This window comes from Carassius auratus, chromosome 3 (genome assembly GCF_003368295.1).
Source record: "Carassius auratus strain Wakin chromosome 3, ASM336829v1, whole genome shotgun sequence".
NCBI lineage: Eukaryota > Metazoa > Chordata > Actinopteri > Cypriniformes > Cyprinidae > Carassius > Carassius auratus.
Genome location: NC_039245.1, coordinates 15953667 through 15978104, shown reverse-complemented (window position 1 = coordinate 15978104; position 24438 = coordinate 15953667). Strand labels below are relative to the sequence as shown.

Sequence of the window (24438 nt, the reverse complement as noted above, 5' to 3'; positions counted from 1 at the left end):
ACCGAACGTTTTGCTTTTAGAAAAATAAAATGAGTCATGATCTAGAAAATTTGAGATTATGTTTCTCAAGAGTGATTTTAATACTGTATTACACTGAATCGATATAAATGAGAAATGGTCACAACAGACTAAAAAAAAAAAGCTTGAATAAACTAATAACATACATGATAGTTTGCTTTAATGGAAAAGCCTTAATTCCAATGTAAATAATAGTAAATACATGAATGTTTCATGATTGACAGATAATTCATGTCATTAATGTCTCATAATACTTCAATAATCCCAAACTTTAATCTTGATGACCATTGTGTTTTCCCGTCTCTAAGTTTTAAATGCTCTTTAAATAAAATGCCTGATTCGTATTCTGGATAATGTAAAGTCATTGTGTCTGGGGATGTGTGTGTGTGTGTGTGTGTGTCACATATTTCAGCATGTTGTGTGTGTGTGTGTGTGTGTGAAAGCAGCTGCTGGGGTCCTGTGGGATGTTGAGGGTCTCTACAGCACAAACCTCTCTCTTAAATCCCGTTTGAAGCAAGTGGTTTGTCTTTGTAAAGTGACACTGGTCTCGTGTTTTAAACCAGTCTGTGCATGTCCCACTAAATCACACAGCCTTCCTGGAACTGAACAGATTTGACAGTTTAGTATCTAATGTGATAAAGTCTATCAAAAACAGCTCATTTTCTAAAAAGAAAAACAAAAAAGTTGGTCTGTAATAATCATCTTGAAATGTCATGCAATAATTAATGTGCTGTATTATAAGTATCAGTAAAATGAGCAACTGGAAAATGCACTGCAAGTTTTGTCAATGAAAAACTTGTTCTATCCTGCTGATAAATGAACACACAAATCCATCCATAATAACCATATTCTTTACTGAAAACAATTTAAAGCTCCTTATAGAATCAACACATTTTAAAAAATGCTCAGGATGTGCATTAAAACATTCTTTTAAACTAAATATACATGCAAGTTGATGCTTGGGAAAAACTGCTTTTCAAGTAAAAGTCAAGAGGAGAAAGAGAGCGACAGTCTCCATCTGCTGGCAGTCAACTAGTTATATTTCAGATTACTACTTTACAAAAATATTAAAAAATATTCCACAGACGTTTAAAAATTACACAATCATAGTACTCTCAACAATAATAACAAAATATAGTTTAATAATTAAATAATATAAGTTTGAGTAGCAATAAATAATAATTTGTAAAAAAAAATGAATGGAATATTTAAATAAATATCAGTAATATTTAACAAAAAATAAACCTTTTAGACAGTCATAAAGTTCAGTGTTTTTTGTTTAAGAGAAAGGTTACACAAGAGGCACAGCTCGAATATTGGTAATTTATTCACATCACGGTTTATCCCATGTTCAGCCTCTGACATTATACCCTTAACTAAAACTAAAACCATATCAAAACTAATATTTTGAATTAAAAAAACCATTGCATCTTACTAAGACGAACTGTACTCAGCGAGTAAAATCAGCAGAGAGCGAGTGATGAGGGATTCAGATGAAACAAGAGAACCTTTCTCAGATCCTCCATTCCCTGAGGAATTAAAATATTATAGCACAGACAATATTTATTATAAACCATTATGAATAAGACGTTATCCAAATTCATATATGCAAATATCTCTCTTAATCACAAAATGAAACTTATCTTCAGTGTGCGTTCCGTCATCAGTGTAGAAGTGAAAAAAAAACACACCAACAAACCAAGAAATACACAATGATGCTGCGAGGACAAACTGCTATGTAGAAGTAAACATTACATTTATTTGGGTGACAAAACACTGTTGAGTCAAGAAGGTTGTGCACCATTATGTAACAAACTTAATACAATTTATTATATAGAAATCTACAGATAATCTCATACACGGGAGCTTCCTTTGATTTGATCAAAACAGTGAGTAACAACATCTGCTCCAGTGTAAAAAACAAGAAAAAAACATTTTTAAGGTAAACTTTTACCAAGTGTCATTCTTGGTTTTCTGCCACTGAAAACCTGAAGCAATAACACACAAGCACCCAAATGATTACATTTATCAGAGCTAACTCTGCCTTCAGAAACATGGTCCATGAGTAACACACACAGAAATACAAATCTGAATCACTAAGAGTACATGAGGAAACCCGATTCACACTTCATAATGCTTTCCATCTAGATTACACACACACACAAATAAAAAAATATAAAAGCTAAAAAATATTTACAAGTATATACACAGGTTTCACTTTACACAAAAAAGAGCACTGTGTTTTAGCACTGAATGAGATGTAGTGTGTGCATTTTATAGTGTATAATCTCATATACAGTTTCATTTATGCATATATAAATTATAAATGAAATTAAACCAACTTGAAAAAAAATTAAGTTGACTTTTATATAACTTAGGAGAATGTCGAAATCCCTCATCTTTCTTTGATGAGTTCAAGTAATGTAAAACATAAGCTGCCATGACTTACATATATTCTGCATTGTAAGGCATCCGATGAGGAATCACAGAACTGCAAGTTACTGAAGCACAAGACTTCAGACCTTCAGTCTATGGACCGTGATATTAAAAGCATCGCTGCAAGTTTCCAAAACTTCAGTGTCTGTTCAGTCGCACTTAAAACAGTTTTTAAGTGTGACTTAAGGGTCCAAACACTTTGGCACCACTTCACATATTAATTACGTTTAAAACAAACCCACAAAAGACTATTCTCTCAGCTTGACCTCTGAAGAAACTCCCATTTTCTCAGAGTAAACCGTGTTGGTGAATCTGGCAGGATCTCGTTGGGTCATTCTAATGATTGCTGAAGCTCTGAATCAGGCTGTGTTTCTCTGTTTCTCTCAGCCTCCTGTTCTTCAGTCTCTCTCAGAGGACTCAGTTGAACCTCTGAATCAGGCTGCGTCTCTCTGTTTCTCTCAGCCTCCTGTTCTTCAGTCTCTCTCAGAGGACTCAGTTGAACCTCTGAATCAGGCTGCGTCTCTCTGTTTCTCTCAGCCTCCTGTTCTTCAGTCTCTCTCAGAGGACTCAGTTGAACCTCTGAATCAGGCTGCGTCTCTCTGTTTCTCTCAGCCTCCTGTTCTTCAGTCTCTCTCAGAGGACTCAGTTGAGGCTCTGAATCAGGCAGTGTTTCTCTGTTTCTCTCGGCCTCCTGTTCTTCAGTCTCTCTCAGAGGACTCAGTTGAACCTCTGAATCAGGCTGCGTCTCTCTGTTTCTCTCAGCCTCCTGTTCTTCAGTCTCTCTCAGAGGACTCAGTTGAACCTCTGAATCAGGCTGTGTCTCTCTGTTTCTCTTAGCCTCCTGTTCTTCAGTCTCTCTCAGAGGACTCAGTTGAACCTCTGAATCAGGCTGTGTCTCTCTGTTTCTCTCAGCCTCCTGTTCTTCAGTCTCTCTCAGAGGACTCAGTTGAGGCTCTGAATCAGGCTGTGTCTCTCTGTTTCTCTCAGCCTCCTGTTCTTCAGTCTCTCTCAGAGAACTCAGTTGAGGCTCTGAATCAGGCTGTGTCTCTCTGTTTCTCTCAGCCTCCTGTTCTTCAGTCTCTCTCAGAGAACTCAGTTGAGGCTCTGAATCAGGCTGCGTCTCTCTGTTTCTCTCAGCCTCCTGTTCTTCAGTCTCTCTCAGAGGACTCAGTTGAACCTCTGAATCAGGCTGCGTCTCTCTGTTTCTCTCAGCCTCCTGTTCTTCAGTCTCTCTCAGAGGACTCAGTTGAGGCTCTGAATCAGGCAGTGTTTCTCTGTTTCTCTCGGCCTCCTGTTCTTCAGTCTCTCTCAGAGGACTCAGTTGAACCTCTGAATCAGGCTGCGTCTCTCTGTTTCTCTCAGCCTCCTGTTCTTCAGTCTCTCTCAGAGGACTCAGTTGAACCTCTGAATCAGGCTGTGTCTCTCTGTTTCTCTTAGCCTCCTGTTCTTCAGTCTCTCTCAGAGGACTCAGTTGAACCTCTGAATCAGGCTGTGTCTCTCTGTTTCTCTCAGCCTCCTGTTCTTCAGTCTCTCTCAGAGAACTCAGTTGAGGCTCTGAATCAGGCTGCGTCTCTCTGTTTCTCTCAGCCTCCTGTTCTTCAGTCTCTCTCAGAGGACTCAGTTGAACCTCTGAATCAGGCTGTGTCTCTCTGTTTCTCTCAGCCTCCTGTTCTTCAGTCTCTCTCAGAGAACTCAGTTGAGGCTCTGAATCAGGCTGCGTCTCTCTGTTTCTCTCAGCCTCCTGTTCTTCAGTCTCTCTCAGAGGACTCAGTTGAACCTCTGAATCAGGCTGTGTCTCTCTGTTTCTCTTAGCCTCCTGTTCTTCAGTCTCTCTCAGAGAACTCAGTTGAGGCTCTGAATCAGGCTGTGTTTCTCTGTTTCTCTCAGCCTCCTGTTCTTCAGTCTCTCTCAGAGGACTCAGTTGAGGCTCTGAATCAGGCTGTGTTTCTCTGTTTCTCTCAGCCTCCTGTTCTTCAGTCTCTCTCAGAGGACTCAGTTGAGGCTCTGAATCAGGCTGTGTTTCTCTGTTTCTCTCAGCCTCCTGTTCTTCAGTCTCTCTCAGAGGACTCAGTTCACACATTTCTGCTGCGCTCTGGTTATGGTTTGATAGATTGTGTGAAGTTTCTGCCTTCTCTCTCTGTTTTCAGGATGAGACACACGAGTTAAAACATATCTGCAAAAAATATGCTTATAGATGAAATTGCAGATGTTTGACTGTGACATGTCTCAGTTCTTTTAGCATTACAGATTCATTCAAATAGAGCTGAAAATGAACAAAACATACTGTGTGAGGTTGAAACACACATTTCCAAGATTACTACTATTATGCAGATTTCCATCAACATTGGTGCACCATTCAGTTTGATTATCTCTGATCTAACAAGACTTGACTGACCCACAGATAGTTAGGGTTATTTATCTGGATATCACACAAATAGTTCACCCAACAATGAGCATTCTGTTATTATTTATTATTTTAGTTATTATTTTTTCATGATATTTGGTATCCAAATGTGGACCCTGTTTACTTTGTGTGAAAACAAAAATACAAGTCATATAAACTGCTTGCCCGAAGAACCTAGAAGTCCGGCCGCATCATAATAATGTCATCTATAATGCAGGGTTACTTACAAATCTCAGATTTATACAATGTTATATATGATCTCTTGGCTGTACTGTAAATCCCATATCAATCAGTATCAAATACATATCAAATCTCATATCAAACTTTAAATATACAATACTAACCTGGAAATGCTGCAGTAACTTTTTAATGTCTGTGTGAAGAACAGTGGAAAACATATTTAGTGACTCAATGTGAAATTGATCAGTCTCGGCTGAAGCACAGCTTTGTTCAAATCACTAGATTGCATAATGACTGAAAAGAATGTGCTATTAGATCATCTACACCTTCAAAAAAGCTGAAGTGTGTAATTTCTGCACTTCTAGAAGCAGGGGCGTAGATTACGCAAGGGACATGTCCCCCTCACTTTTAATATCATGGAAATTCGTCCCCCGCACTTTTTCAGTCAGGTTTTTCTCAAAGAGGTTTTCAAGAGCTAGTGTGAATAAATATAGATTTAAACTCAAAGAGACAAGACAGTCTGCGTATGATTTGATATTTAATTCAGACCCAGAATACAGCGAGATGGACATCATAGAGCGCAAACTTTCCTGCAGTGTGTGTTTCATTCATACTCGAAGCCGGAGGGCGCTCTCGCGCAGAAAGTAATATCAGGAAGATCCTAATATGGGCAAATGCGTCCAGCTATCGCTGTATGAAAACAGTTTTTACACAGAAAAAAAGCCCAGAAACTTTTGCAAACACGAAGACATTAAACATACGATTGCAACAATATATGGATTTTCAAGTGATCAATAAAGGATGAACAATGCAGTACCAATTGACATAGCATTTATTACAGATTAGAAACTATTCTGCCTCATTATGTGATAAAAAATTTTTGTTTGTAGTATATAAACAAATCATTATTATTTGTTATTGTCCAGCAGTTATAGATTTCTAAGCCATTTAAAAGCTAGACATTTTTGAAAAAGTAAAGTTGCCTATAGTATCCACTACCAGTCAAAAGTTTTTGAACAGTAAGCTTGTTAATGTTTTTTAAACAAGTCTCTTCTGTTCACCAAGCCTGCATTTATTTGATCCAAAGTAAAGCAAAACAGAAAATTGTGAAATATTTTTTACTAACCTATTTAAATTAACTGTTTTCTATTTGGATATATTTCAAAATGTAATTTATTGAGATTTCAAAGCTGAATTTCTAGTATCATTACTCCAGTCACACGATCCTTCAGAAATAATTCTGATATTCTGATTTGCTTCTCAAAAAAAAAAAAAAAAAAAACAGAAAAAAAGAAACATTATGATATTGTTTCTTTGATCAATAGAAAGTTCAGAAGAACAGCATTTAATTTGAAATAGAAATCTTTTGAAAAATTACTTTATCATCACTTTTGATCAATTCAAAGTGAAGTTGAATTGACATACAGCCAAGTATGGTGACCCATACTCAGAATTCGTGCTCTGCATTTAACCCATCAAAAGTGCACACACAGCTGTGAACACACACCCGGAGCAGTGGGCATCATTTATGCTGTGGTGCCCGGGGAGCAGTGGTGTTGCTGGCATCAGACTCGAACCCACAAAAGAGTCCTTGCTAAATATAAGTGTTAATTTCTATAATTTTTTTTCCAAAAAACAAAAATTATATATTGACTCTTTTGAATGATATAGTGTATTATGTTGCAAAAGCTTTTTATTTCACATAAATGCTGATCTTTGGATCCTTATATTAATCAAAGATTACTGATTTTATTTTATTTTTTTTAATTATGTTTGAAATATTGATAATCAGCAAATCAGCATATTATGATTTCTGAAGGATGTGACACTGAAGACTGGAGTAAAAATGCTGAAAATACAACTTTGATCACACGAATAAATTACATTTTATAATATATTCAAATATGGAAAATAGTTATTTTAAATATAAAAATATTTCACAATATTACTGTTTTTGCTGTACTTTGGATCAAATAAATTCAGGCTTGGTGAGCAGAAGAGACTTCTTTAAAAACAAAATATCTTACAGTTCAAAAACTTGTTGATTGGTAGGCTATATAGATTACAGAATTGTTATATATATATATATATATATATATATATATATATATATATATATATATATATATATATATATATATATATATATTTATATATAATTTCTGTCCCCCTCACTTCTGAAAAGATGGCTACGCCCCTGTCTAGAAGCACAAAACATAATTTACGTGTTGTTTCTCATTGCTTGAACAAAACAATAAAGTATATAAAACGATAGATTTACAACAAATCAAGATATACATACAGAGACTGAACATCAGCCCAGTGATGGTTTATAAAAGATAGATAAGTCTAGTTCATACTCACAAGGTTTGAAAATGATTAACAGCAGCACAGAAGAGACAAAGAGGCATTCGGAGGAAAAGACAACTTTTCTCAGATCCTCCATTGCACGCTCACCATAAACTGAGGATTCAAGATGATACAGTGAGGACAAGTTTGATCAATCTAAACCACACAAGCTCCTCTATATGTAAAGTGTGCTTGTTCTGTGATAACTCTACATTCACTTTAACATTTCACATATTCTAGATAAAGACTCAGAGACCCCTGAAACAAAAATCAAGTGTTAATACCCTGACACCAATGTTTTGAAATGAGCTCACATCACATTAACATGATGTGACATCAGTCTTACAAAATGTGTAGATGGCAACATAATGTAATTGTAAAAGATCTGTGCATGACATTGTGCAAAAGAAGCAAATAGTGTAATATGATTTGTAAGTAATCATTTGTTAAGTGCTTATGAAGTTATTGTAACATGGAGTGTTTATAAGAAAGTGTCCGGTGCATTTAGAGAAAAGAAGAGTGTGTTTTGTTTATCCTGTTATCAGTGTTAATTTCGTTGACTAAATATTTTCGTCATTATTTTCGTCACGAATATATTTTTGCCGACGAAAACGAAACGAAAACTAAAATAGAAGGCACTGATGGAGACTAAAACTATGACTAAATTGATTGACATTATCGTCAACGAATAAACGACGAGACGAAAATAGACTGTGACGAAAATCAAATCAGCAGACGGGAGAGATGCGAGGAATGAGCAAAAGAACCGGCAAAAAAGAACAGACTGCATGAGAGAAGAGAACCAATCAGAGCCTGACTTATTGAGACGTGAAGCGAAGGTTTTCAGTTTTTATGAGCTCCCGGGAAGTCGGCATTCGAAGAGGTGATAGGGACTTTAAGCAACAGCCTCTGGTGGAACGGCAACGCCATTCTGGCGTTGTATTGCGCCTGCGCGAATTTAACTGCTGCTTTGTGACGTTCTAATTTAACGGTCTACTACGGGAGAACAGCTGATTTGCCAGAGTCGCTACAACGTGAGAGGTTAGGTAAATAAATGTTATGTTTTTAGACTTATTTACATCATACAATATTAAAAACTCCTCTTCTGACAAAAGATTGTCATTTAACGCCAAAAGCAATCCTTCTCTTGCTTTTTTAAATTATATATTTTTTTGGATCTCAATAAATGAATTAATGCTGCGTTGCGCTGTTCTGTTTTACCGTTGCTTCCCTATCATAGGTCACTTCGATGCTGCGGTGACGTCACCACGTATGGGAACACCTCCGGTGTGACGAATGTCTGAAGCCCTATACCATCCCGCCAATCCTATTGGCCAAATGGCGCATAGCACCACCCTACGCATGCGCACGCATGATATACCTGGGTGCAGCGCGCCATTTCGCTCAGATTTCATTCCTTCAGGAATAGCGAATCATCTGTGCCCTATCATCTCGTGTTCTCCAGCGATATTCTTCGAGCAGTGTTAACTCCTCTTTCGCGGACGCGATGAGTCAACGAAAGGTAAGAGCCGTATATGGGTTTATCACAGGGAGGCACTCATGAGAGATTCGTTTGCAGCCTCTCTCATGTTCTCTCTGTGATAGCCTACGGCTATGGCAAAATAGAAAAGTATCCGCGCTCTGGAGTCTATTTCTTCAGTCGCCTCGCGTCTAACCCCCACCGTTCGCTTCTGCGGTCGCCGAGGCCCGGCACGAGGTGTTGGTTAGGGGCGATATGTGCGGCTTGACTATGAGTACAGTGATGCACTGGAGTTTCCACTTGCTCGCTCTCCCCTACTCGAGCGCGTTAATCAGAGCAGTTTTGCTTTATACTATGTTGTCTAACCGCAGCTTCTACTCAGAGTAGGCTCTGACCGGCATAAGCGGTTCTCTCCCTCCGAGCGGACAGGAGAAACGCGCTTCCACTTTCTCAGTGTGCTAATATGTGGCTATCCACGCGGTGGATAAACTACCCTTCTCACGGACCTCCACCAAGAGGTTCGAGGTCCTGGAAGCAGCCTTATCAGCGCATATCACGAACGGCGCGGGTTTTTGCCACGATTAAGTGACATGCTATTATATAGCGATGCCGTTTGACTACCTCTCTAGCCGAACGGATCGCGCCAAACTCCGCCGCGACCTAGTCTCGTCTAGACGTATCGAGTCGTGTCTATTTCGGAAAAATTTCATTCTCTTATTACGGTTCTTTACGAGAAGCCTCTCGTTCTTCCCCCACGCTCTAACATTGACTGTCTCGCAGCACAAGCACTTCGAGCGTCACTGAACTGAGCTGTTATTTGAGCGCCCCTCAGACACTGCACAATTCAGTCTTCAGAGTTTGAGGGACGGCACAAGAGACTGGCGAATTTGGCCAGTTTATGACGGCTCACACAGCTGCCGCGTTCTCGCTAGCGGCGTGGCCCTATGTTTATCTTGTTGGATTAAATCCTGCCGTGGACACGCTTCAGGATTATACACAACGAAACACAGCGAGTTTGACGCGTGCATTTCCTTCTATGTTTGCCGGGGTCTGTGCCCTCCACTGAAGAGTGCTGTTGGACTGCTAATGCACATCCAACCCTCTCACTACAGTCCCCACGCTCTAACATTGACTGTCTCGCAGCACAAGCACTTCGAGCGTCACTGAACTGAGCTGTTATTGGAGCGCCCCCTCAGACACTCTGCACTATTCAGCCTTCAGAGTCTGAGGGACGCCACGAGAGACTGGCGAATATGGCCAGTTTATGACGGCTCACACAGCTGCCGCGTTCTCGCTAGCGGCGTGGCCTAATGTTTTCTTGTTGTATTAAATCCTGCCGTGAACACGCTTCAGGATTATACACAACGAAACGCAGCGAGTTTGACGCATGCGCTTTACTTCATGTTTGCCAGGGTCTGTGCCCTCCACTAGAGAGTGCTGTTGGACTGCTAATGCACATCCAACCCTTTCACTGCAGTCCCCACGCTCTAACATTGACTGTCTCGCAGCAAAGGCACCTCGAGCATCATTGGATTGAGCTATCATTTGAGCGCCCCCTCAGACACTCTGCACTATTCAGCCTTCAGAGTCTGAGGGACGCCACGAGAGACTGGCGAATATGGCCAGTTATGATGGCTCACACAGCTGCCACGTTCTCGCTAGCGGCGTGGCCTACTGTTATCTTGTTGGATTAAATCCTGCCGTGAACACGCTTCAGGATTATACACAACGAAACGCGGCGAGTTTGACGCTTGCGCTTTCCTTCTATGTTTGCCAGGGTCTGTGCCCTCCACTAGAGAGTGCTGTTGGACTGCTAATGCACATCCAACCCTTTCACTGCAGTCCCCACGCTCTAACATTGACTGTCTCGCAGCAAAGGCACCTCGAGCATCATTGGATTGAGTTATCATTTGAGCGCCCCCTCAGACACTCTGCACAATCCAGCCTTCAGAGTTTGAGGGGCGGCAAAAAAAGACTGGCAAAGATGGCCAGTTTATGACTGCTCATACAGCCGCCACGTTCTCGCAATGGCGACGTGGCCCGATTTTTATCTTGGTGAATTAAATCCTGCCGTGGATACGCTTCAGGATTATACACAACGAAACGCAGCGAGTTTACGCATGCGCTTTACTTCATGTTCGCCAGGGACTGTGCCCTCCACTATAGAGTGCTGTTGGACCGCTAATGCGCATCCAACACTCTCACTGCAGTCCCTACGCTCTAACATTGACTGTCTCGCAGCAAACAGCGCTTCGAGCAGCATTGGATCGGGCTGTGACGCCAGGCGTAAATAATAACTAATAATCCCTCAGACACTGCGCAATCCAGCTTTCAGATTTTGAGGGGTGATTCAAGGGTCTTACACAGACGACCCGTTTATGACGGCTCGCACAGCCGCCGTTTTAGTTAGCGGCAGAGCCTGATGTTCAATTCGTTGGTCTAATTCCTGCCGTGGACACGTTCAGGATTATACACAACGGGACGCAATAGCTCTTATGCATACACTTCCCCTGTGCACGAATGCCGCAGGCTTTTCCGTGCACGGACATTATGTGTATGACAACGTTGCAGAAAGCGGAAATTTGAGACTGCTAGTATCGTTTTGGGTCGCGTGTAACGCTTGCCCGGCATTTCTCAATGGGTGTTACGCACAATTGTCACGGATACACCAATTCACTTTTTAGAGGCCCGCCTCTTTCCGCTGAATTCTTTCCACGGTGGTAGACTGATGGTAATAGCAGTGTTGTGACAGGAGATGTCAACTCTGCTGAGCAAAGGGGCTATAGAAGTCGTAGACCCCGTACTTCTCAATGCATGGATGTAGCTCTGGCCCCGTTGCGGCTCCAGGGCGTCCGTCTGTTAACCACTTGGACGATTGGCAGCGGCATTCCCCGTAATTTGTCTGGGGTTACTTCACATGCGCCCTTTTCAGTGGAAAAGTGGGCGGAAAGACGAAATATTTCACCCCGTTGTCTTCCGCATCCGACGATTTCGGTGACACGGAGTTGTGTGATGTCGTTAAAACTATGGATGCCAACCGAGTTTCTCCTACCGGGGTTCGGCTGGGGATTTGAGCTTTCCCAGAGACCGTCACGACGGATGCGTCTTTGACCGGTTGGGGAGCTGTTTGTCAAGGGCTACCAGCCCATGGAGTGTGGACAGCTGCACAACGCAGTTGGTATATAAACCGGTTGGAATTACTGGCAGTTTCTGGCTCTCCAGTAATTCGCGAATCTGCTGATCGGCCGTCTTGTGCTGCTCAGATCAGACAACACAGCGTTTGTCTCATACCTGAATCATTAGGAAGGATTACGCTCTCGCCCCCTGTGCAGGCTGGCGAGACATGTTCTTCTCTGGTCTCAGAGAAAATTTCTGTCGATCCGAGTTGTTCATGTCCCCGGACGTTTGAACTTCGGAGCGGATATGCTATCCAGACAGGCTCTGGAACAGGGAGAATGGAGATTACACCTCCAGACGGTGAATCTTTTATGGTGGATATTCGGCAAAGCGAAAGTGGATTTATTCGCGTCAAACATGACTACGCATTGCCCGCTATGGTTCTCCCTATGCCCCCCATCGCCCCTGGGCGTGGATGCATTAGCTCACAGCTGGCCCAGGACCAGTCTGTATGCTTTTCCTCCGATTCGTTTGATCCCAGCGGTATTATGCAGAATACGGCGGGACAGAGTGGAACAGCTGCTGTTGGTGGCTCCGCGATGGCACACGCAGCCGTGGTTTGCGGATCTATCAGTCTGCTAGCGGGCTCTCCGTGGAGATTCCCCTCAGAAAGGATTTATTATCACAAGCACAGGGGCTGATTTGGCACCCGAGGCCGGATCTGTGGAAACTGTGGGCGTGGCCACTGAGCGGAGTGCATTAGTATGTCCCGGTCTTTCTGTTGAAACCACTGAGACTATATTGAATTCTAGAGCAGCTTCTACGAGACGCTTATATGCTTTCAAGTGGAGACTGATTACAGCCTGGTGTGGCAATCGTAATGTGGATCCAGTTTACTGCCCAGTGGCTTCAGTGCTGGAGTTCCTCCAGGATTGTTTTTCGGATGGCGTAACACCAGCCACTTTTAAGGTTTACGTGGCAGCCATTTCAGCTTACCACGAATACATAGGCGGTGCCTCTATGAGGCGTCATCCACTAGTTTCTCGTTTCGTACAGCGTGCGCGACGGCTGAGGCCTTTCCGCCCTGTGCGAGTTCCTTCATGGGGTTTATCCATTGTGTTGCTAGGTTTATCAGGGCATCCGTTTGAGCCCTTGGAGCCCGTATCGGATGACACTGAAGACATTTCTTCTCATGGCTTTATCCTCCCTCAAGAGAGTTGGGGATTTACAGGCTCTTTCTGTTTCACCCTCATGCATGGAATTTGCACCGGGCTCTGTGAAGGTGCTGCTGCGGCCCAGGCCTAACTATGTTCCTAGGTCGCATCTAACCTCTTTCGCTTTCAGCAAGTGTTCCTGGAAGCTTTTTCACCTGCTGAGGCTGGATCAAGAGATCTAAGTCTTTGCCCTGTGAGAGCTTTAAAGACTTATGTGGATCGTACAGCCCCTTGGCATGAATCTGACCAGCTGTTTGTCTGTTTTGGACATAAAAGTAAGGGCCATGCGGTTACAAAGCAGCGCATGTCCCATTGGCTGGTGGAGGCAATTTCTTTGGCCTATGAGGCGCGCGGACTCGCTTCGCCCTTAGGAATTGAGGCTCATTCCACTTGAGCTGTGGCTTCTTCTCAAGCTTTTCTCAGTGGATCTTCTATGGATGATATCTGTGCTGCGGCAGGATGGTCCTCACCGAGCATTTTTATCAAGTCCTACAGTCTGGATGTGAGGATGGCTCCTGGCTCCCGGGTTCTCTCCGCTTGAGCAGATGCTTCCTCGGATCTCAGTTATCAGGTACGTCAGGCGTTTTGGTATATCGTTCCCATACGTGGTGACGTCACCGCAGCATCGAAGTGACCTATGATAGGGAACATCTCGGTTCCCTGAATAGGGAACGAGATGCTGCGGTTCTGGCCGTTCCGTACCTTGATAATTTCTTCATCTTTAGTCATGAAATCTGAGCGAAATGGCGTGCTGCACCCAGGTATATCATGCGTGCGCATGCGTAGGGTGGTGCTATGCGCCATTTGGCCAATAGGATTGGCGGGATGGTATAGGGCTTCAGACATTCGTCACACCGGAGGTGTTCCCATACGTGGTGACGTCACCGCAGCATCTCGTTCCCTATTCAGGGAACCAAGGTTACATACGTAACCGAGATGTTAGTGACTTTTACGTTCTTGGCTACAGCGGTGTGACGGCAAACTTCCGGTCGCTGTAGCCGTTCCATTCGCAGCTGTTGCTTAAATTCCCTACTGTCTAAAAGAGCGACAAAATGTCCACAGCTCACTTCACGTTTGACGACGAACAAAACAAAACAAAGTGTAAAGCACGCAGAGCGCTCATTCGTGGCAAGAACACAACCAATATGAAAAGACATTTACAGACGAGCCACCCGGACATTTTCTCAAATGTAATTTCACAACGATGTTCTTTTGTTTATTGAGCTAAGCAAAATTGGAATAGTGCAGTGCGTAGATGTTGTAGCATTAAATATTACGAACTGAAAAGTACTGTAAAATAGCCCCTTCTTCAAATTAGATGCGAGCACAATACTAATACGTAATATCATGATAAATACATTTGATTAATACTAATGTTTAGTATATTTTATAATGTTCTACTTGTTGACAATATCACAAATATTTCTATATTAGTCATGTGAAACATGAATGTTCACATCCTATCATTATACATACAAATCTAGCAATATTGTAGTATTTAAAACATACAATATTGCTAGACAAATGAATACCTTATAAAATCTTGTTACTTTTTTTATCCACCTAGCTGCCAACTTATTAAATATTTACTTTAAATGTATGCACTTATTGTTCAGCTCAGCTGTAAGCTTTAAGGTCCTGGACCTAACGTTATTTTTCTTTTATTGATGGTCAATTGGCAGCTAGTTATTGTTTACATTATCATGACAGTGTTTGTTGCTGCATAAAAGCTTTTGAATCGAAATAAAGACACAGTTGTGTTGAAATAAAGTTGAATTTGTGTTTTATATATTTTGGTTAAGTTTGTTTCCTATACCAGCTGTAAAAAATTGTCTAGTAAATCTGTTATTGATTTTAGTCTTATTTTAGTCGACTAAAATACCAAGCAATTTTAGTCGACTAAAATACCAAGCAATTTTAGTCGACTAAAATAAGACTAAAATTAAAACAAATCAGATGACTAAAACTTGACTAAAACTAAAAAGAATTATAGTCAAAAGACTAAGACTAAAACTAAATTAAAATTTCGTGTCAAAATTAACACTGCCTGTTATCACACACCTTGATTCACATGAAACTGATTCACCTCCTCTCAGTGTTCAGCGTGATGCTAAAAGGTTGAGTGTTAACTTACCTACTTTCATGATCAGTTCTGTCATCAGTGCAACAGAGTTCACTAGAACAACACCGACGGATCCGATAAGGTAGACAACGCGTCTAAAAGGAAGATCTGGAAGGCAGATAAAAATGTAAACCAATAAAATGGGTAAAAAGTTTGCAATTTAAAAAAAAATGTAAATAAAGACAATTTAAATTTCGAAAAAAGTACAGTTCTTACACTACACTTGCAGTGAATGGGTGCCGTCCAAACAGCTGATGAAAACATCACAATAATGCACAAGTAATCCACATCACTCCAGTCGTGTGAAGTGAAAAGCTGCATGAACCATTAAGATGTTGTTAACTTCAAATTATTGCTTCCTTCTAAAATGTAGGAGGAAGTGTTATAATGGATTATTGACTCGTAATTTGGCAAGAAACAATGGTTTAAAGTTAAAAACATCTTAAATAAATTTGCTTACATCTTTTCACTTAAAGGTACAGGTTGTAGGACCCGCCACTAGAGGGCGCACTATCAAAACAATAACAATCACGTGGTTTGATGACGCTAAGGAGCGTGGAATGATGGTATTTGTTGTTTTCTACCCAACCACCGATGGCCATCAATCAGACGGTAAGATAAATCATGGATTTAACGGATGAGGTAAAGTTTTATAAATGTGTTTGATGTCATAATTTTCAAACGCGAGTTCAACGATTTGTGCGAGTAGACTACATACAAAGTCAATGCAAAGACGTGATCAGACTATGGATCAGACGTGATGCCCCGCGTTTGGTGTGTATGCCCCATTATACTAATCTTGTTGAACGTTATAATAGCATACATTTTCTGTAAGATACGAATCAAAACAACTCTCCTGACGAGTAAAACACAAACGAGATCGGCATCTCTTTCTAGTTGAAGTTTGTCACGAAGCTCTCTCCATCTAGAAAATGCAACACCGATATTGATCCTCGCTCTTTCTCTCCTCTTCTTGGGTCGTTTGGTTGGCCCGTACACTTACGTTTACGAGAGCAGTCCTTAAATAAATGTCCCATAAATAAGTAACACAATCCACCATGAAACGTGCAAGAAGAAGTACATAAGGAACTGCTTGAAGCAAGCTAGTGGTTTGCTGGACGCTAGACACTACTTCCGCATTTGTCCACGACACTGTTGCCATGTGGTTTCTGCGTCAGTAAAGGTGGTAACAAAGGGTTACTAACGTCATTGACAGGCGACTGCACTGCCCTGTGTCACTGTTTAGTAGTGGTGGAAATTATGATTCTTTCAAGAGATTTATTCATTTTCAGTTCATTCACCAAAATGATTCGTTTAGATTCGTTCAGTGACCATTTCTTCGTATTTCACAATATATGCCAGCAGGTGGCAAAAAAAGTGTATTATGTGTTATGTCTTAAAACTGCGGTAGGGAACTTTTGACGCTCCAGCGGTTAATAAACAGAACTGCTTGCGTCTTGCGGAAGAACATCGTAGCCGGAACTACTTCTCTCTGTTTATGTCTATGAAGAATCACAAAGGTACTGGGTTACTCCGCCGCGGTACCCCCGAAGCAATCTAAAATAGTCTGAATATAAACACTTATTATAGGTGCACCCTAGTGATTCAGGACAAGCCAAAAACACGGTTTGGGAAATGGATTCATGGTGTACTCGCTTATTATATACATTTTTCTACATTTTGAACACAAACAAAGTTACGGACCGCAGCTCTGATTGGTTGTTTCTTACCGGGAGCGCATGCCTTTCTGCAAATGGCAATAGGACACTGGGAGGAGTCAGAGGAGCTTGATTGTTTCACAGATTATCTGTCTCATATTCTACTGTCAGGACATAATGACAGGTTTAACAAATATGTAAAAAAAAATTTTTTTACAAAAGTTCCCTACAGCACCTTTAAGACAACGAATGTATTCACTTGTTACAAAAAACGGATTGAATTCAAATGTGTGCATAATCGTATTCATCATATAAAGTCTATTTAAGTTGTTCAGATGAACAAAGCACAAGGTTTTCTTGCATAATTTGCATTTTAATTGTTTGGTCAGACAGTTCATATATTGGCCTATATATTCACATTCATAAATCGGGGATTAATCGTGGAGTTATGTTCTGTATGCTAAATATGAAAACAAGCGTATGTGCACAGTACATATAACTGCACTTTGCATTTTGCGAGATTGACATGCTAAATGGCCAACTGACCCGGCTTACTCTCATTAATTTTGTTCACGAACGAGATAAGCTATGTACCAGTTCATTTCATTCATGAACGACATGTATTCGTTCATTCAACTTGTTCAAAAAGAACGATTCGTTCACGAACGACACATCACTACTGTTTAGAATGGGAATTTCCTCATAATTTACAAGTAGTTGAAAACATTAGAGATGTTGTTAGTAATCAGCTGGACAAAATATATAACAATAGCCTAGTGGTTTTTGGATATTATACTGCAAATATCTTACAAATTGTACCTTTAACAAGTCATTAAGTGATAGAGTGGAGTGATGTGGATTAATTGTGGATTATTGTGATGTTTTTATCAGCTGTTTTGACTCATTCTGACGGCACCCATTCACTGCTGAGAATCCATTGGTGAGCAAGTGATGAAATGCAACATTTCTCCAAATCTAATGAAGAAACAAACTCATATATGTCTTGGATGCATGTAATTAACATTTTAATGCATTTACCAAATTTGAATCAGTTTGAACTTAAAACAAGATCTGCTTGAGGAAATTATTGGCAGCGAACTGACTGACCAGGGTCAAACCAGCATTTAAGAAAAGCTTAAATGACCCAGACTCTCAATGCAAGATGAAACCATCTTGGAGAAGAAGAAAAAAAAAATCTCACAAAAGATTATTAAAAGTAAATCAATACAGTACCCAGGTCTTCAAACGAGTGCTTCAGGACAACTAGTCCCCAGAGACCTTGAAGAAAAGCAGCTACGCAGACCCATCCCACACAATCTGAAATCAGATCAATATATAAGGAATAAATGCACACTTCACTGTATTCACTTGAACTGTGCGTTTTTATGTAATTGTGGCCATTATTGTACCTTTCTCTTTTTCCAGCGCTATGAGGTAAGAATAGACCATTATGCCATTTACTGTTATCATGAAAATTAACCACGGTGCCCTCCTGGCTCCTGAGGGTAAACCTGAAAATGAAGAACATGTAAGAATGTTTATTTATCAGTAAAATTAATATATTTAAAACTGTATAAAGAAAAAAAAAGAAAGAACGCTGCAGAACAAGTTGGAACACGTTATTTGTTTTCTTATTCAACAGCAAGTAATTTAAAATCATCAAAGATGGAGTTATTCAAGACAGTTTCATTGATTTAGACTATGAGAGTAATTCATCAAATACTCACACTGCAGTTTTTCCATACATGCTTTGCTCCAATCATATCTCGTAAAAGTTAAGAACAGTGGAAAAACTCCAAGAACAAAAAGTGCTGTGCATAGAGAGACATAGAGAAAGATTTATGAGACTAGTTTGTGTTCCGGTATATAGATTTATTATCTTAGATAAACCTATATTTTCCAGGAAAAGAGTTTGTTAATTTGACAATGTTTCGATATAAAAAAGGTTTTCAAAAAGTAAGAAAACTGAATGAGATAAGCTGCTTACTTCTTGATATTACTCAAATGTAATTGTGATCAAGATCAAGACATCCTCAAGAATTTTTGGCATGGGGAGTTATTGCTTCGTAAAATAAATATATATATTTAATTTTTTTTCTACATGCAAATGTCTCTATATATGTCTCAACATTTTACCTTGTCTGGCAGCTCCAAAAGCGTAGAAGAGGAAGATGAGTTGTAATGGAGGCAGAACATCATGACCGATATCCGACACCAGGTCTAACACAACATGTATACGGACGTCTTTATATTTGATGAGTTCTGCCAATACTAGATCAAAGAAAAATACATCTTTTTATTCCAAATTATCACAACTGGACTGAATTATATTGCGTTAGCATTCAAATATCTTTGATAAGAATAACCCAGAAATAATATAACTTCATGAATTAAATTTACACAGAAATAGCTTATTCTGTTGGTGTATTGTGTGATCTTTGAAGTATACTAATGATTTACATGTTTTTCTCCATGTAAATAATGCAGAGACTTCTCGAAGAAATTTGTAAATAAAATGATTAGATTAACACTGCCTGATGAGCTGATGAAAACAATTTGAGATCATTTGCTTCTGCAGCATGGTTATGGTGAAGAACGATACAGAAATACTTACAGAAAACGATATTGACGATGCATATCAGAATCATTATCCCAAAGAGGATTGTTATCAGGACTCTGTCAGATTCTTCATAACTCAGACTTTTCTCCCAAAAAGATTTAAAAAGAACTGGGACAAAAGAAGAAATATGCAATAATCAACAATTACGTTATAGTATTTTTAAACAAGGTTACACAAATGCTGCTGATTGAGCTTAACTTGAACTGAACCCAAAATACTTCATCAGTATCCTATCAGTTGATATGGTTGAATATTCAAATTTGTCTACCTGAATGAACAACATTTGTAAAGAGGGAATATTGTAGATGAATTATGCAGTGCACAACTGTTTCACGACTGCCTGTAAAACAGAAAAAGTTATAATCAATTCGAAAAAAACTACAAAATGTACAAAGAAATAACGCAACATGTGAAATGGAAGTGATCCTTTCAAAAAGTCAAATTAAGATTTTTGTTTATTGCTCACCAAGGCTGCATTTACTTGATCAAAAATACAGTAATAGTGAAAAGGGGGGGTGAAATGCTCGTTTTCACTCAATATGCTGTTAATCTTGAGTACCTATAGAGTAGTACTGCATCCTTCATAACTCCAAAAAGTCTTTAGTTTTATTATATTCATAAGAGAAAGATAGTCTGTACCGATTTTTCCCGGAAAAACACGAGCGCCTAGAGGTGTGACGTGTGGGCGGAGCTAAAGAATCACGAGCGCCAGTAGGCTTTTGCGTTGAGAGCGTTTGGAAGCTGTGTAAGTTAACAACACAGAGATATTTGAAGCAGTTTTACTCACCGCCTGCGGTTCCAACACACGATCGTGACCCTTTTTCGTTGGGACTGCATTATCCTTAAGAAATAAACGATACGCAAATCCGTCGTCAAACTGGGCCTTGTTTGTAAAACAAGCATCTTCGAAATGCAGGGAGCAAACACAAACACTTGCACAACTCCGTTGATGCTCTGTAAAAATAAACTCCATCCACTGGTCCCTTAATGCTGCTTTTTTGGTAATCTGTGGAGGGTTGTCTTGCCCTCGCAACCAAAAACACACTTCTTTTGTGACAATTCGCGACGCTCTCGCTCTGATCAGTGAAGTCTGTTGTGCTCTCAGTGCTCTGCTCTATGGGAGCGCGCTCTCTTACGGGAGAAGTGCGTCAAGACCCATATAAGCTCCATCTAACGTCACACAGAGCCATACTCGAAAAAAACTTTCAGAAACTTGTGAACAAACATACAATGTACAACTTAATTTTTTAAACTTTGTCCATGTTTAGCATGGGAATCCAACTCTTTAACAGTGTAAAAAACTCAGTATTCATGAAATAGCATTTCACCCCCCCCCCCTTTAAAATAAATGTTTTCTATTAGAATATATGTTAGATGCAATTTATTCCTGTGATTAAAACAAATATAGTTAATCAAAATGAACGAACCTGGGAAATGTTCTGAATGTGGAGCTGTCCATAAGAGAAGAAGAGGCCTCAGAAAATAATGAGCACAGCAGGCAACAGTCTCACTCAGAAACCCTTGGGATCGGGAAAACAATCAGCGGTGTTAATAACAGGGATGACATCCCACGGAATAAAGTGATTTTTGTTCTACAAAACTATGACTTAATCCGTTTTATAATTTAAAATGAAGCTAAATTGATATAAGAAGAATAAGTTAAAAGAAAAACCTAGTTTCTTCAACTGGTATTATGCTAAATACATAATTAATACAGCAGAGATACTCACCTTCAACAACACCCCAAAACAAAAAGGCAAAAAACATAAAAAGGTTTGGTACGGTGACTACAGACATCTGAAAAAACAGGGCTTTACCTAGAGATAAATTAATTTCAGTCAGATATGTTATTTAAATAATTATTTAGCATATATAATTTGGACTGAAAATGTCCACTTGTTTAAACTCATGAACCGACTAGCAAATAAAGAAATAAGAATAGTTTCTGTGCAAACATACTTGTGTTTGATGATCTGTGTTTTATACACCACGGAACAGACAGCACCAGAGCAGATACAGATGCAAAAATACAGAGAAACAACACAATTTTGTGTAAAACTGAGAAACCTGTGAAAAACAGACATTATATTACTTTTTCTTATTAAAGGAAACTCATTGCACATCATTCTCTGTATACTGAATGACAATGCATGTAAGAAAGCTTAACATTAAAACAATGAGTATCAACACAATTTTTTGGTTATACAGTGAGAACAGTGTGGTGCTAAAATGCTATGGTGAGATGTTGAGCAACAGCCAACCAACTATTAAGTGCCTGCAGTACTTGTCTCATGAAATGCTCATAAGCATTTTAAAGTCTGAGAAAGAGCAAGTACCAAAAGAAAAGTTGGTTAAGAACAAGAATCAAAAAGGACATTAAGACATCTTTAATAATTCTTGAGTTAATGGCATTCAAACTGGAAAAATGACATGCAAAGTCAACCACTGGCATACAAATCTTCAAATCTTCATATCAAATCTTTTTAAAGTTCTAAGGTCAAATTGTACTTTTGATCAACCTCTAACAAAATGAGTGGATTAGTCAGGAAATTTAATAATAATAATATCACTGAAATCTGTTTGATTTGACACAGAATTGCTCAATATATGTTTAATAACCAGTGAACTCTTTAAAGCAGTGGTTCCCAACCTCGTTGGAGACATGGAAAACCTGCAGTGTTGGGGGGCCTCCAGGAACGTGGTTGGGAACCACTGCTCTAAAGTATTAAACAGACCAGAATTTGAAAAGAGTTGTAAAAGTTGTAAAAGCCTTTTTAAGTACATTCACACCATCATTTGCATGTCATTTAAAATCCAGCAAATTGATTATGTGATGCATGTGCATCAAAAATTAAGCCAATACATATGCTTGATTCAAATAAAATTGAGCATGCAAATTACATCTTCATTTAACTACATTTGTTTAGTTTCATATATCAGTGTAAGGTTGTTGTTTTGTTTTGTTTTGTTTTTTGCTCACCCAGTTGCTCCAGTTCTGCAGTTGCATTGGCTGAAAAATTTCCAGCAAACACTTGACACATGTAAACTCCTTTATCCTCAGTCCTGACACTCTTTAGTTTGAGAGAGAAGTTTCCTTTGTGGATTTCAGCAGTGAAGAACTCAGCTCTGCGTCTGTATCTCTCATCTGATGGAATTATTTTATTCTTTTCAAAAACCAGAACCTGGATGTTTTCATTTTTATCTGTTTTCGTCCATGAAACCTCATCAATCTCTTCAGGTGGGATGTGAGAGTCTACAGAGCAGTTCAGAGTGACGTCCTCACCCACAGACGCAGATACAGGATGATCAGAACCTGATACCATCAGATGCTCTGAGAGAATACACAAAATATCAAATCATACAATAAAGTGAAATTCATTGATAAATGTTAGCCAGAACTCAAAAGATTTTCACTCACCAACTGACTTAATCTGAACCAGGGTTTCTTCAGATTCCTGATCGGTGTAAACCTTACATCTGTAGAAACCCTTATCTTCAGCTCTCACATTGTCCAGACGGAGGGAGAAGTTTCCATGTTTGACTTCATCAGTGAAGAAATGAGCTCTATCATGATAATCCTGATACTGGGCTTCTGGTCGACTCTCACCATCTTGGAACACATGCACTAAAGTATTGGCATCGGTTCTTATCCAAATCACTTTCAGTCCTTTCAAAGGTAAGGGTTCATCAACATAACAGGGCAAAACCACCGAAGATCCCAGAGGAACAACCAGAGAACCAGAAGGACCTTTCACTAAGAACCCTAAAAATAAAACCAAGAACATTCAGGAAGGTTACTTTTGAAGTCTCCTATTCTTTTGATATGTTCCGCTTTCCAGTATATAGTATAGGTTAGGTTACATATACAGAGACCTACCAGTTTTGTAAAAAAAAAAAACTACATGTTATAGTACACGTATGCATTCAGCTATACGTAAAATGGATGACGTTACGATACTTACCTTCACTGATCATAAATAGTGCTGCCACGCACATGTATGTATGTAAGTGCATGTTGAAATACAAAAACACTCTGCTGTAACTGAAAAACAACGTTGTTTCAGAAATTATGTGGAAAAAGTAGCCACACGTAAAGTTATCTCTACTTTCACTTTCTTTTTAAAAAAAACTTTCCGAAACTTCCGGAGTTATGGATCACCTGGGGATCATGTTACCGTAGCATGTAACGCGCGCGTGCACGCAAGTATGTTCACCTGGATTTCCAGTACGATTATGTTAAACGGCGACAGATTCGTCACATGCGATATTCCACAGATCATTGATTAAAAAAACGTGTTTCACCAGTTGTATACATTTGGTATATGCATAATAAAGCGCTTTGATTTCGCGGTATTTCGCGCAAATTCGTAGTGCAATGTTATAGTTATAGCATTCAGCATGTAGCTATTGTTGTTATATAGAACTACTATTAAAAACAATGGCATGTGAATGTCTGTTGATTGAATGAAAATCAAAACACAGGGTAGGCTCAACCACTAGCTGTTAACAAAAAGGTTAAGTCCTTCCTTAACCACAAAAAAAAATCAGTTTGTAAACGTCGACAGCTCACATTAGGGAGGAAAAGTATATTATTGCAAAATATAGTCCTATTACAGTTTTTTTCTGAATCACTAAAACACATTTCTTGAAGCCATCACTCATTTTCTCAAAACTTTAAACACAAATCCAAATACTCACACTAAATTCACGAAACCTCAGACTCTTCCATCAAAATAAAGCAGACACAGCAAACCATTTCACTTGGACTCAAAATCAAACGCTGCTCTCAGATCACACACACATGAGGCAATAAATAAACACTACAGAACATTCATTAGAC

General features: G+C 39.6%; 1 protein-coding gene across 1 annotated transcript; it reads right to left on the bottom strand.

Annotated features, from left to right (window-relative positions):
• Positions 1-1757: 1757 nt before the first annotated feature.
• LOC113054788 (uncharacterized) lies at positions 1758-23727 on the bottom strand. Its single transcript, XM_026220597.1, has 17 exons — positions 23561-23727; positions 23017-23361; positions 22579-22929; positions 21558-21665; positions 21329-21415; positions 21026-21118; positions 19867-19938; positions 19593-19706; positions 19115-19249; positions 18706-18789; positions 18388-18489; positions 18212-18295; positions 15333-15428; positions 7403-7501; positions 5203-5231; positions 3332-4591; positions 1758-2806 (listed from the first exon to the last, which is right to left on the bottom strand). Exons 1-17 carry the CDS (start codon positions 23610-23612, stop codon positions 2786-2788), a joined length of 3132 nt encoding a protein of 1043 aa, XP_026076382.1. The 5' UTR covers positions 23613-23727; the 3' UTR covers positions 1758-2785.
• Positions 23728-24438: the final 711 nt, after the last annotated feature.

What these genes read in the sequence shown, in the direction of transcription:
- LOC113054788 (XM_026220597.1), bottom strand. Translation starts at nt 23,612, where the DNA reads ATGCACTTACATACATACATGTGCGTGGCAGCACTATTTATGATCAGT. An exon ending in AGCGCTGGAAAAAGAGAAAG is followed by an intron (nt 18,296 to 18,387) that starts GTACAATAATGG and finishes ATCTGATTTCAG; the next exon opens with ATTGTGTGGGATGGGTCTGC. An exon ending in AGAACTGATCATGAAAGTAG is followed by an intron (nt 7,502 to 15,332) that starts GTAAGTTAACAC and finishes TTGAATCCTCAG; the next exon opens with TTTATGGTGAGCGTGCAATG.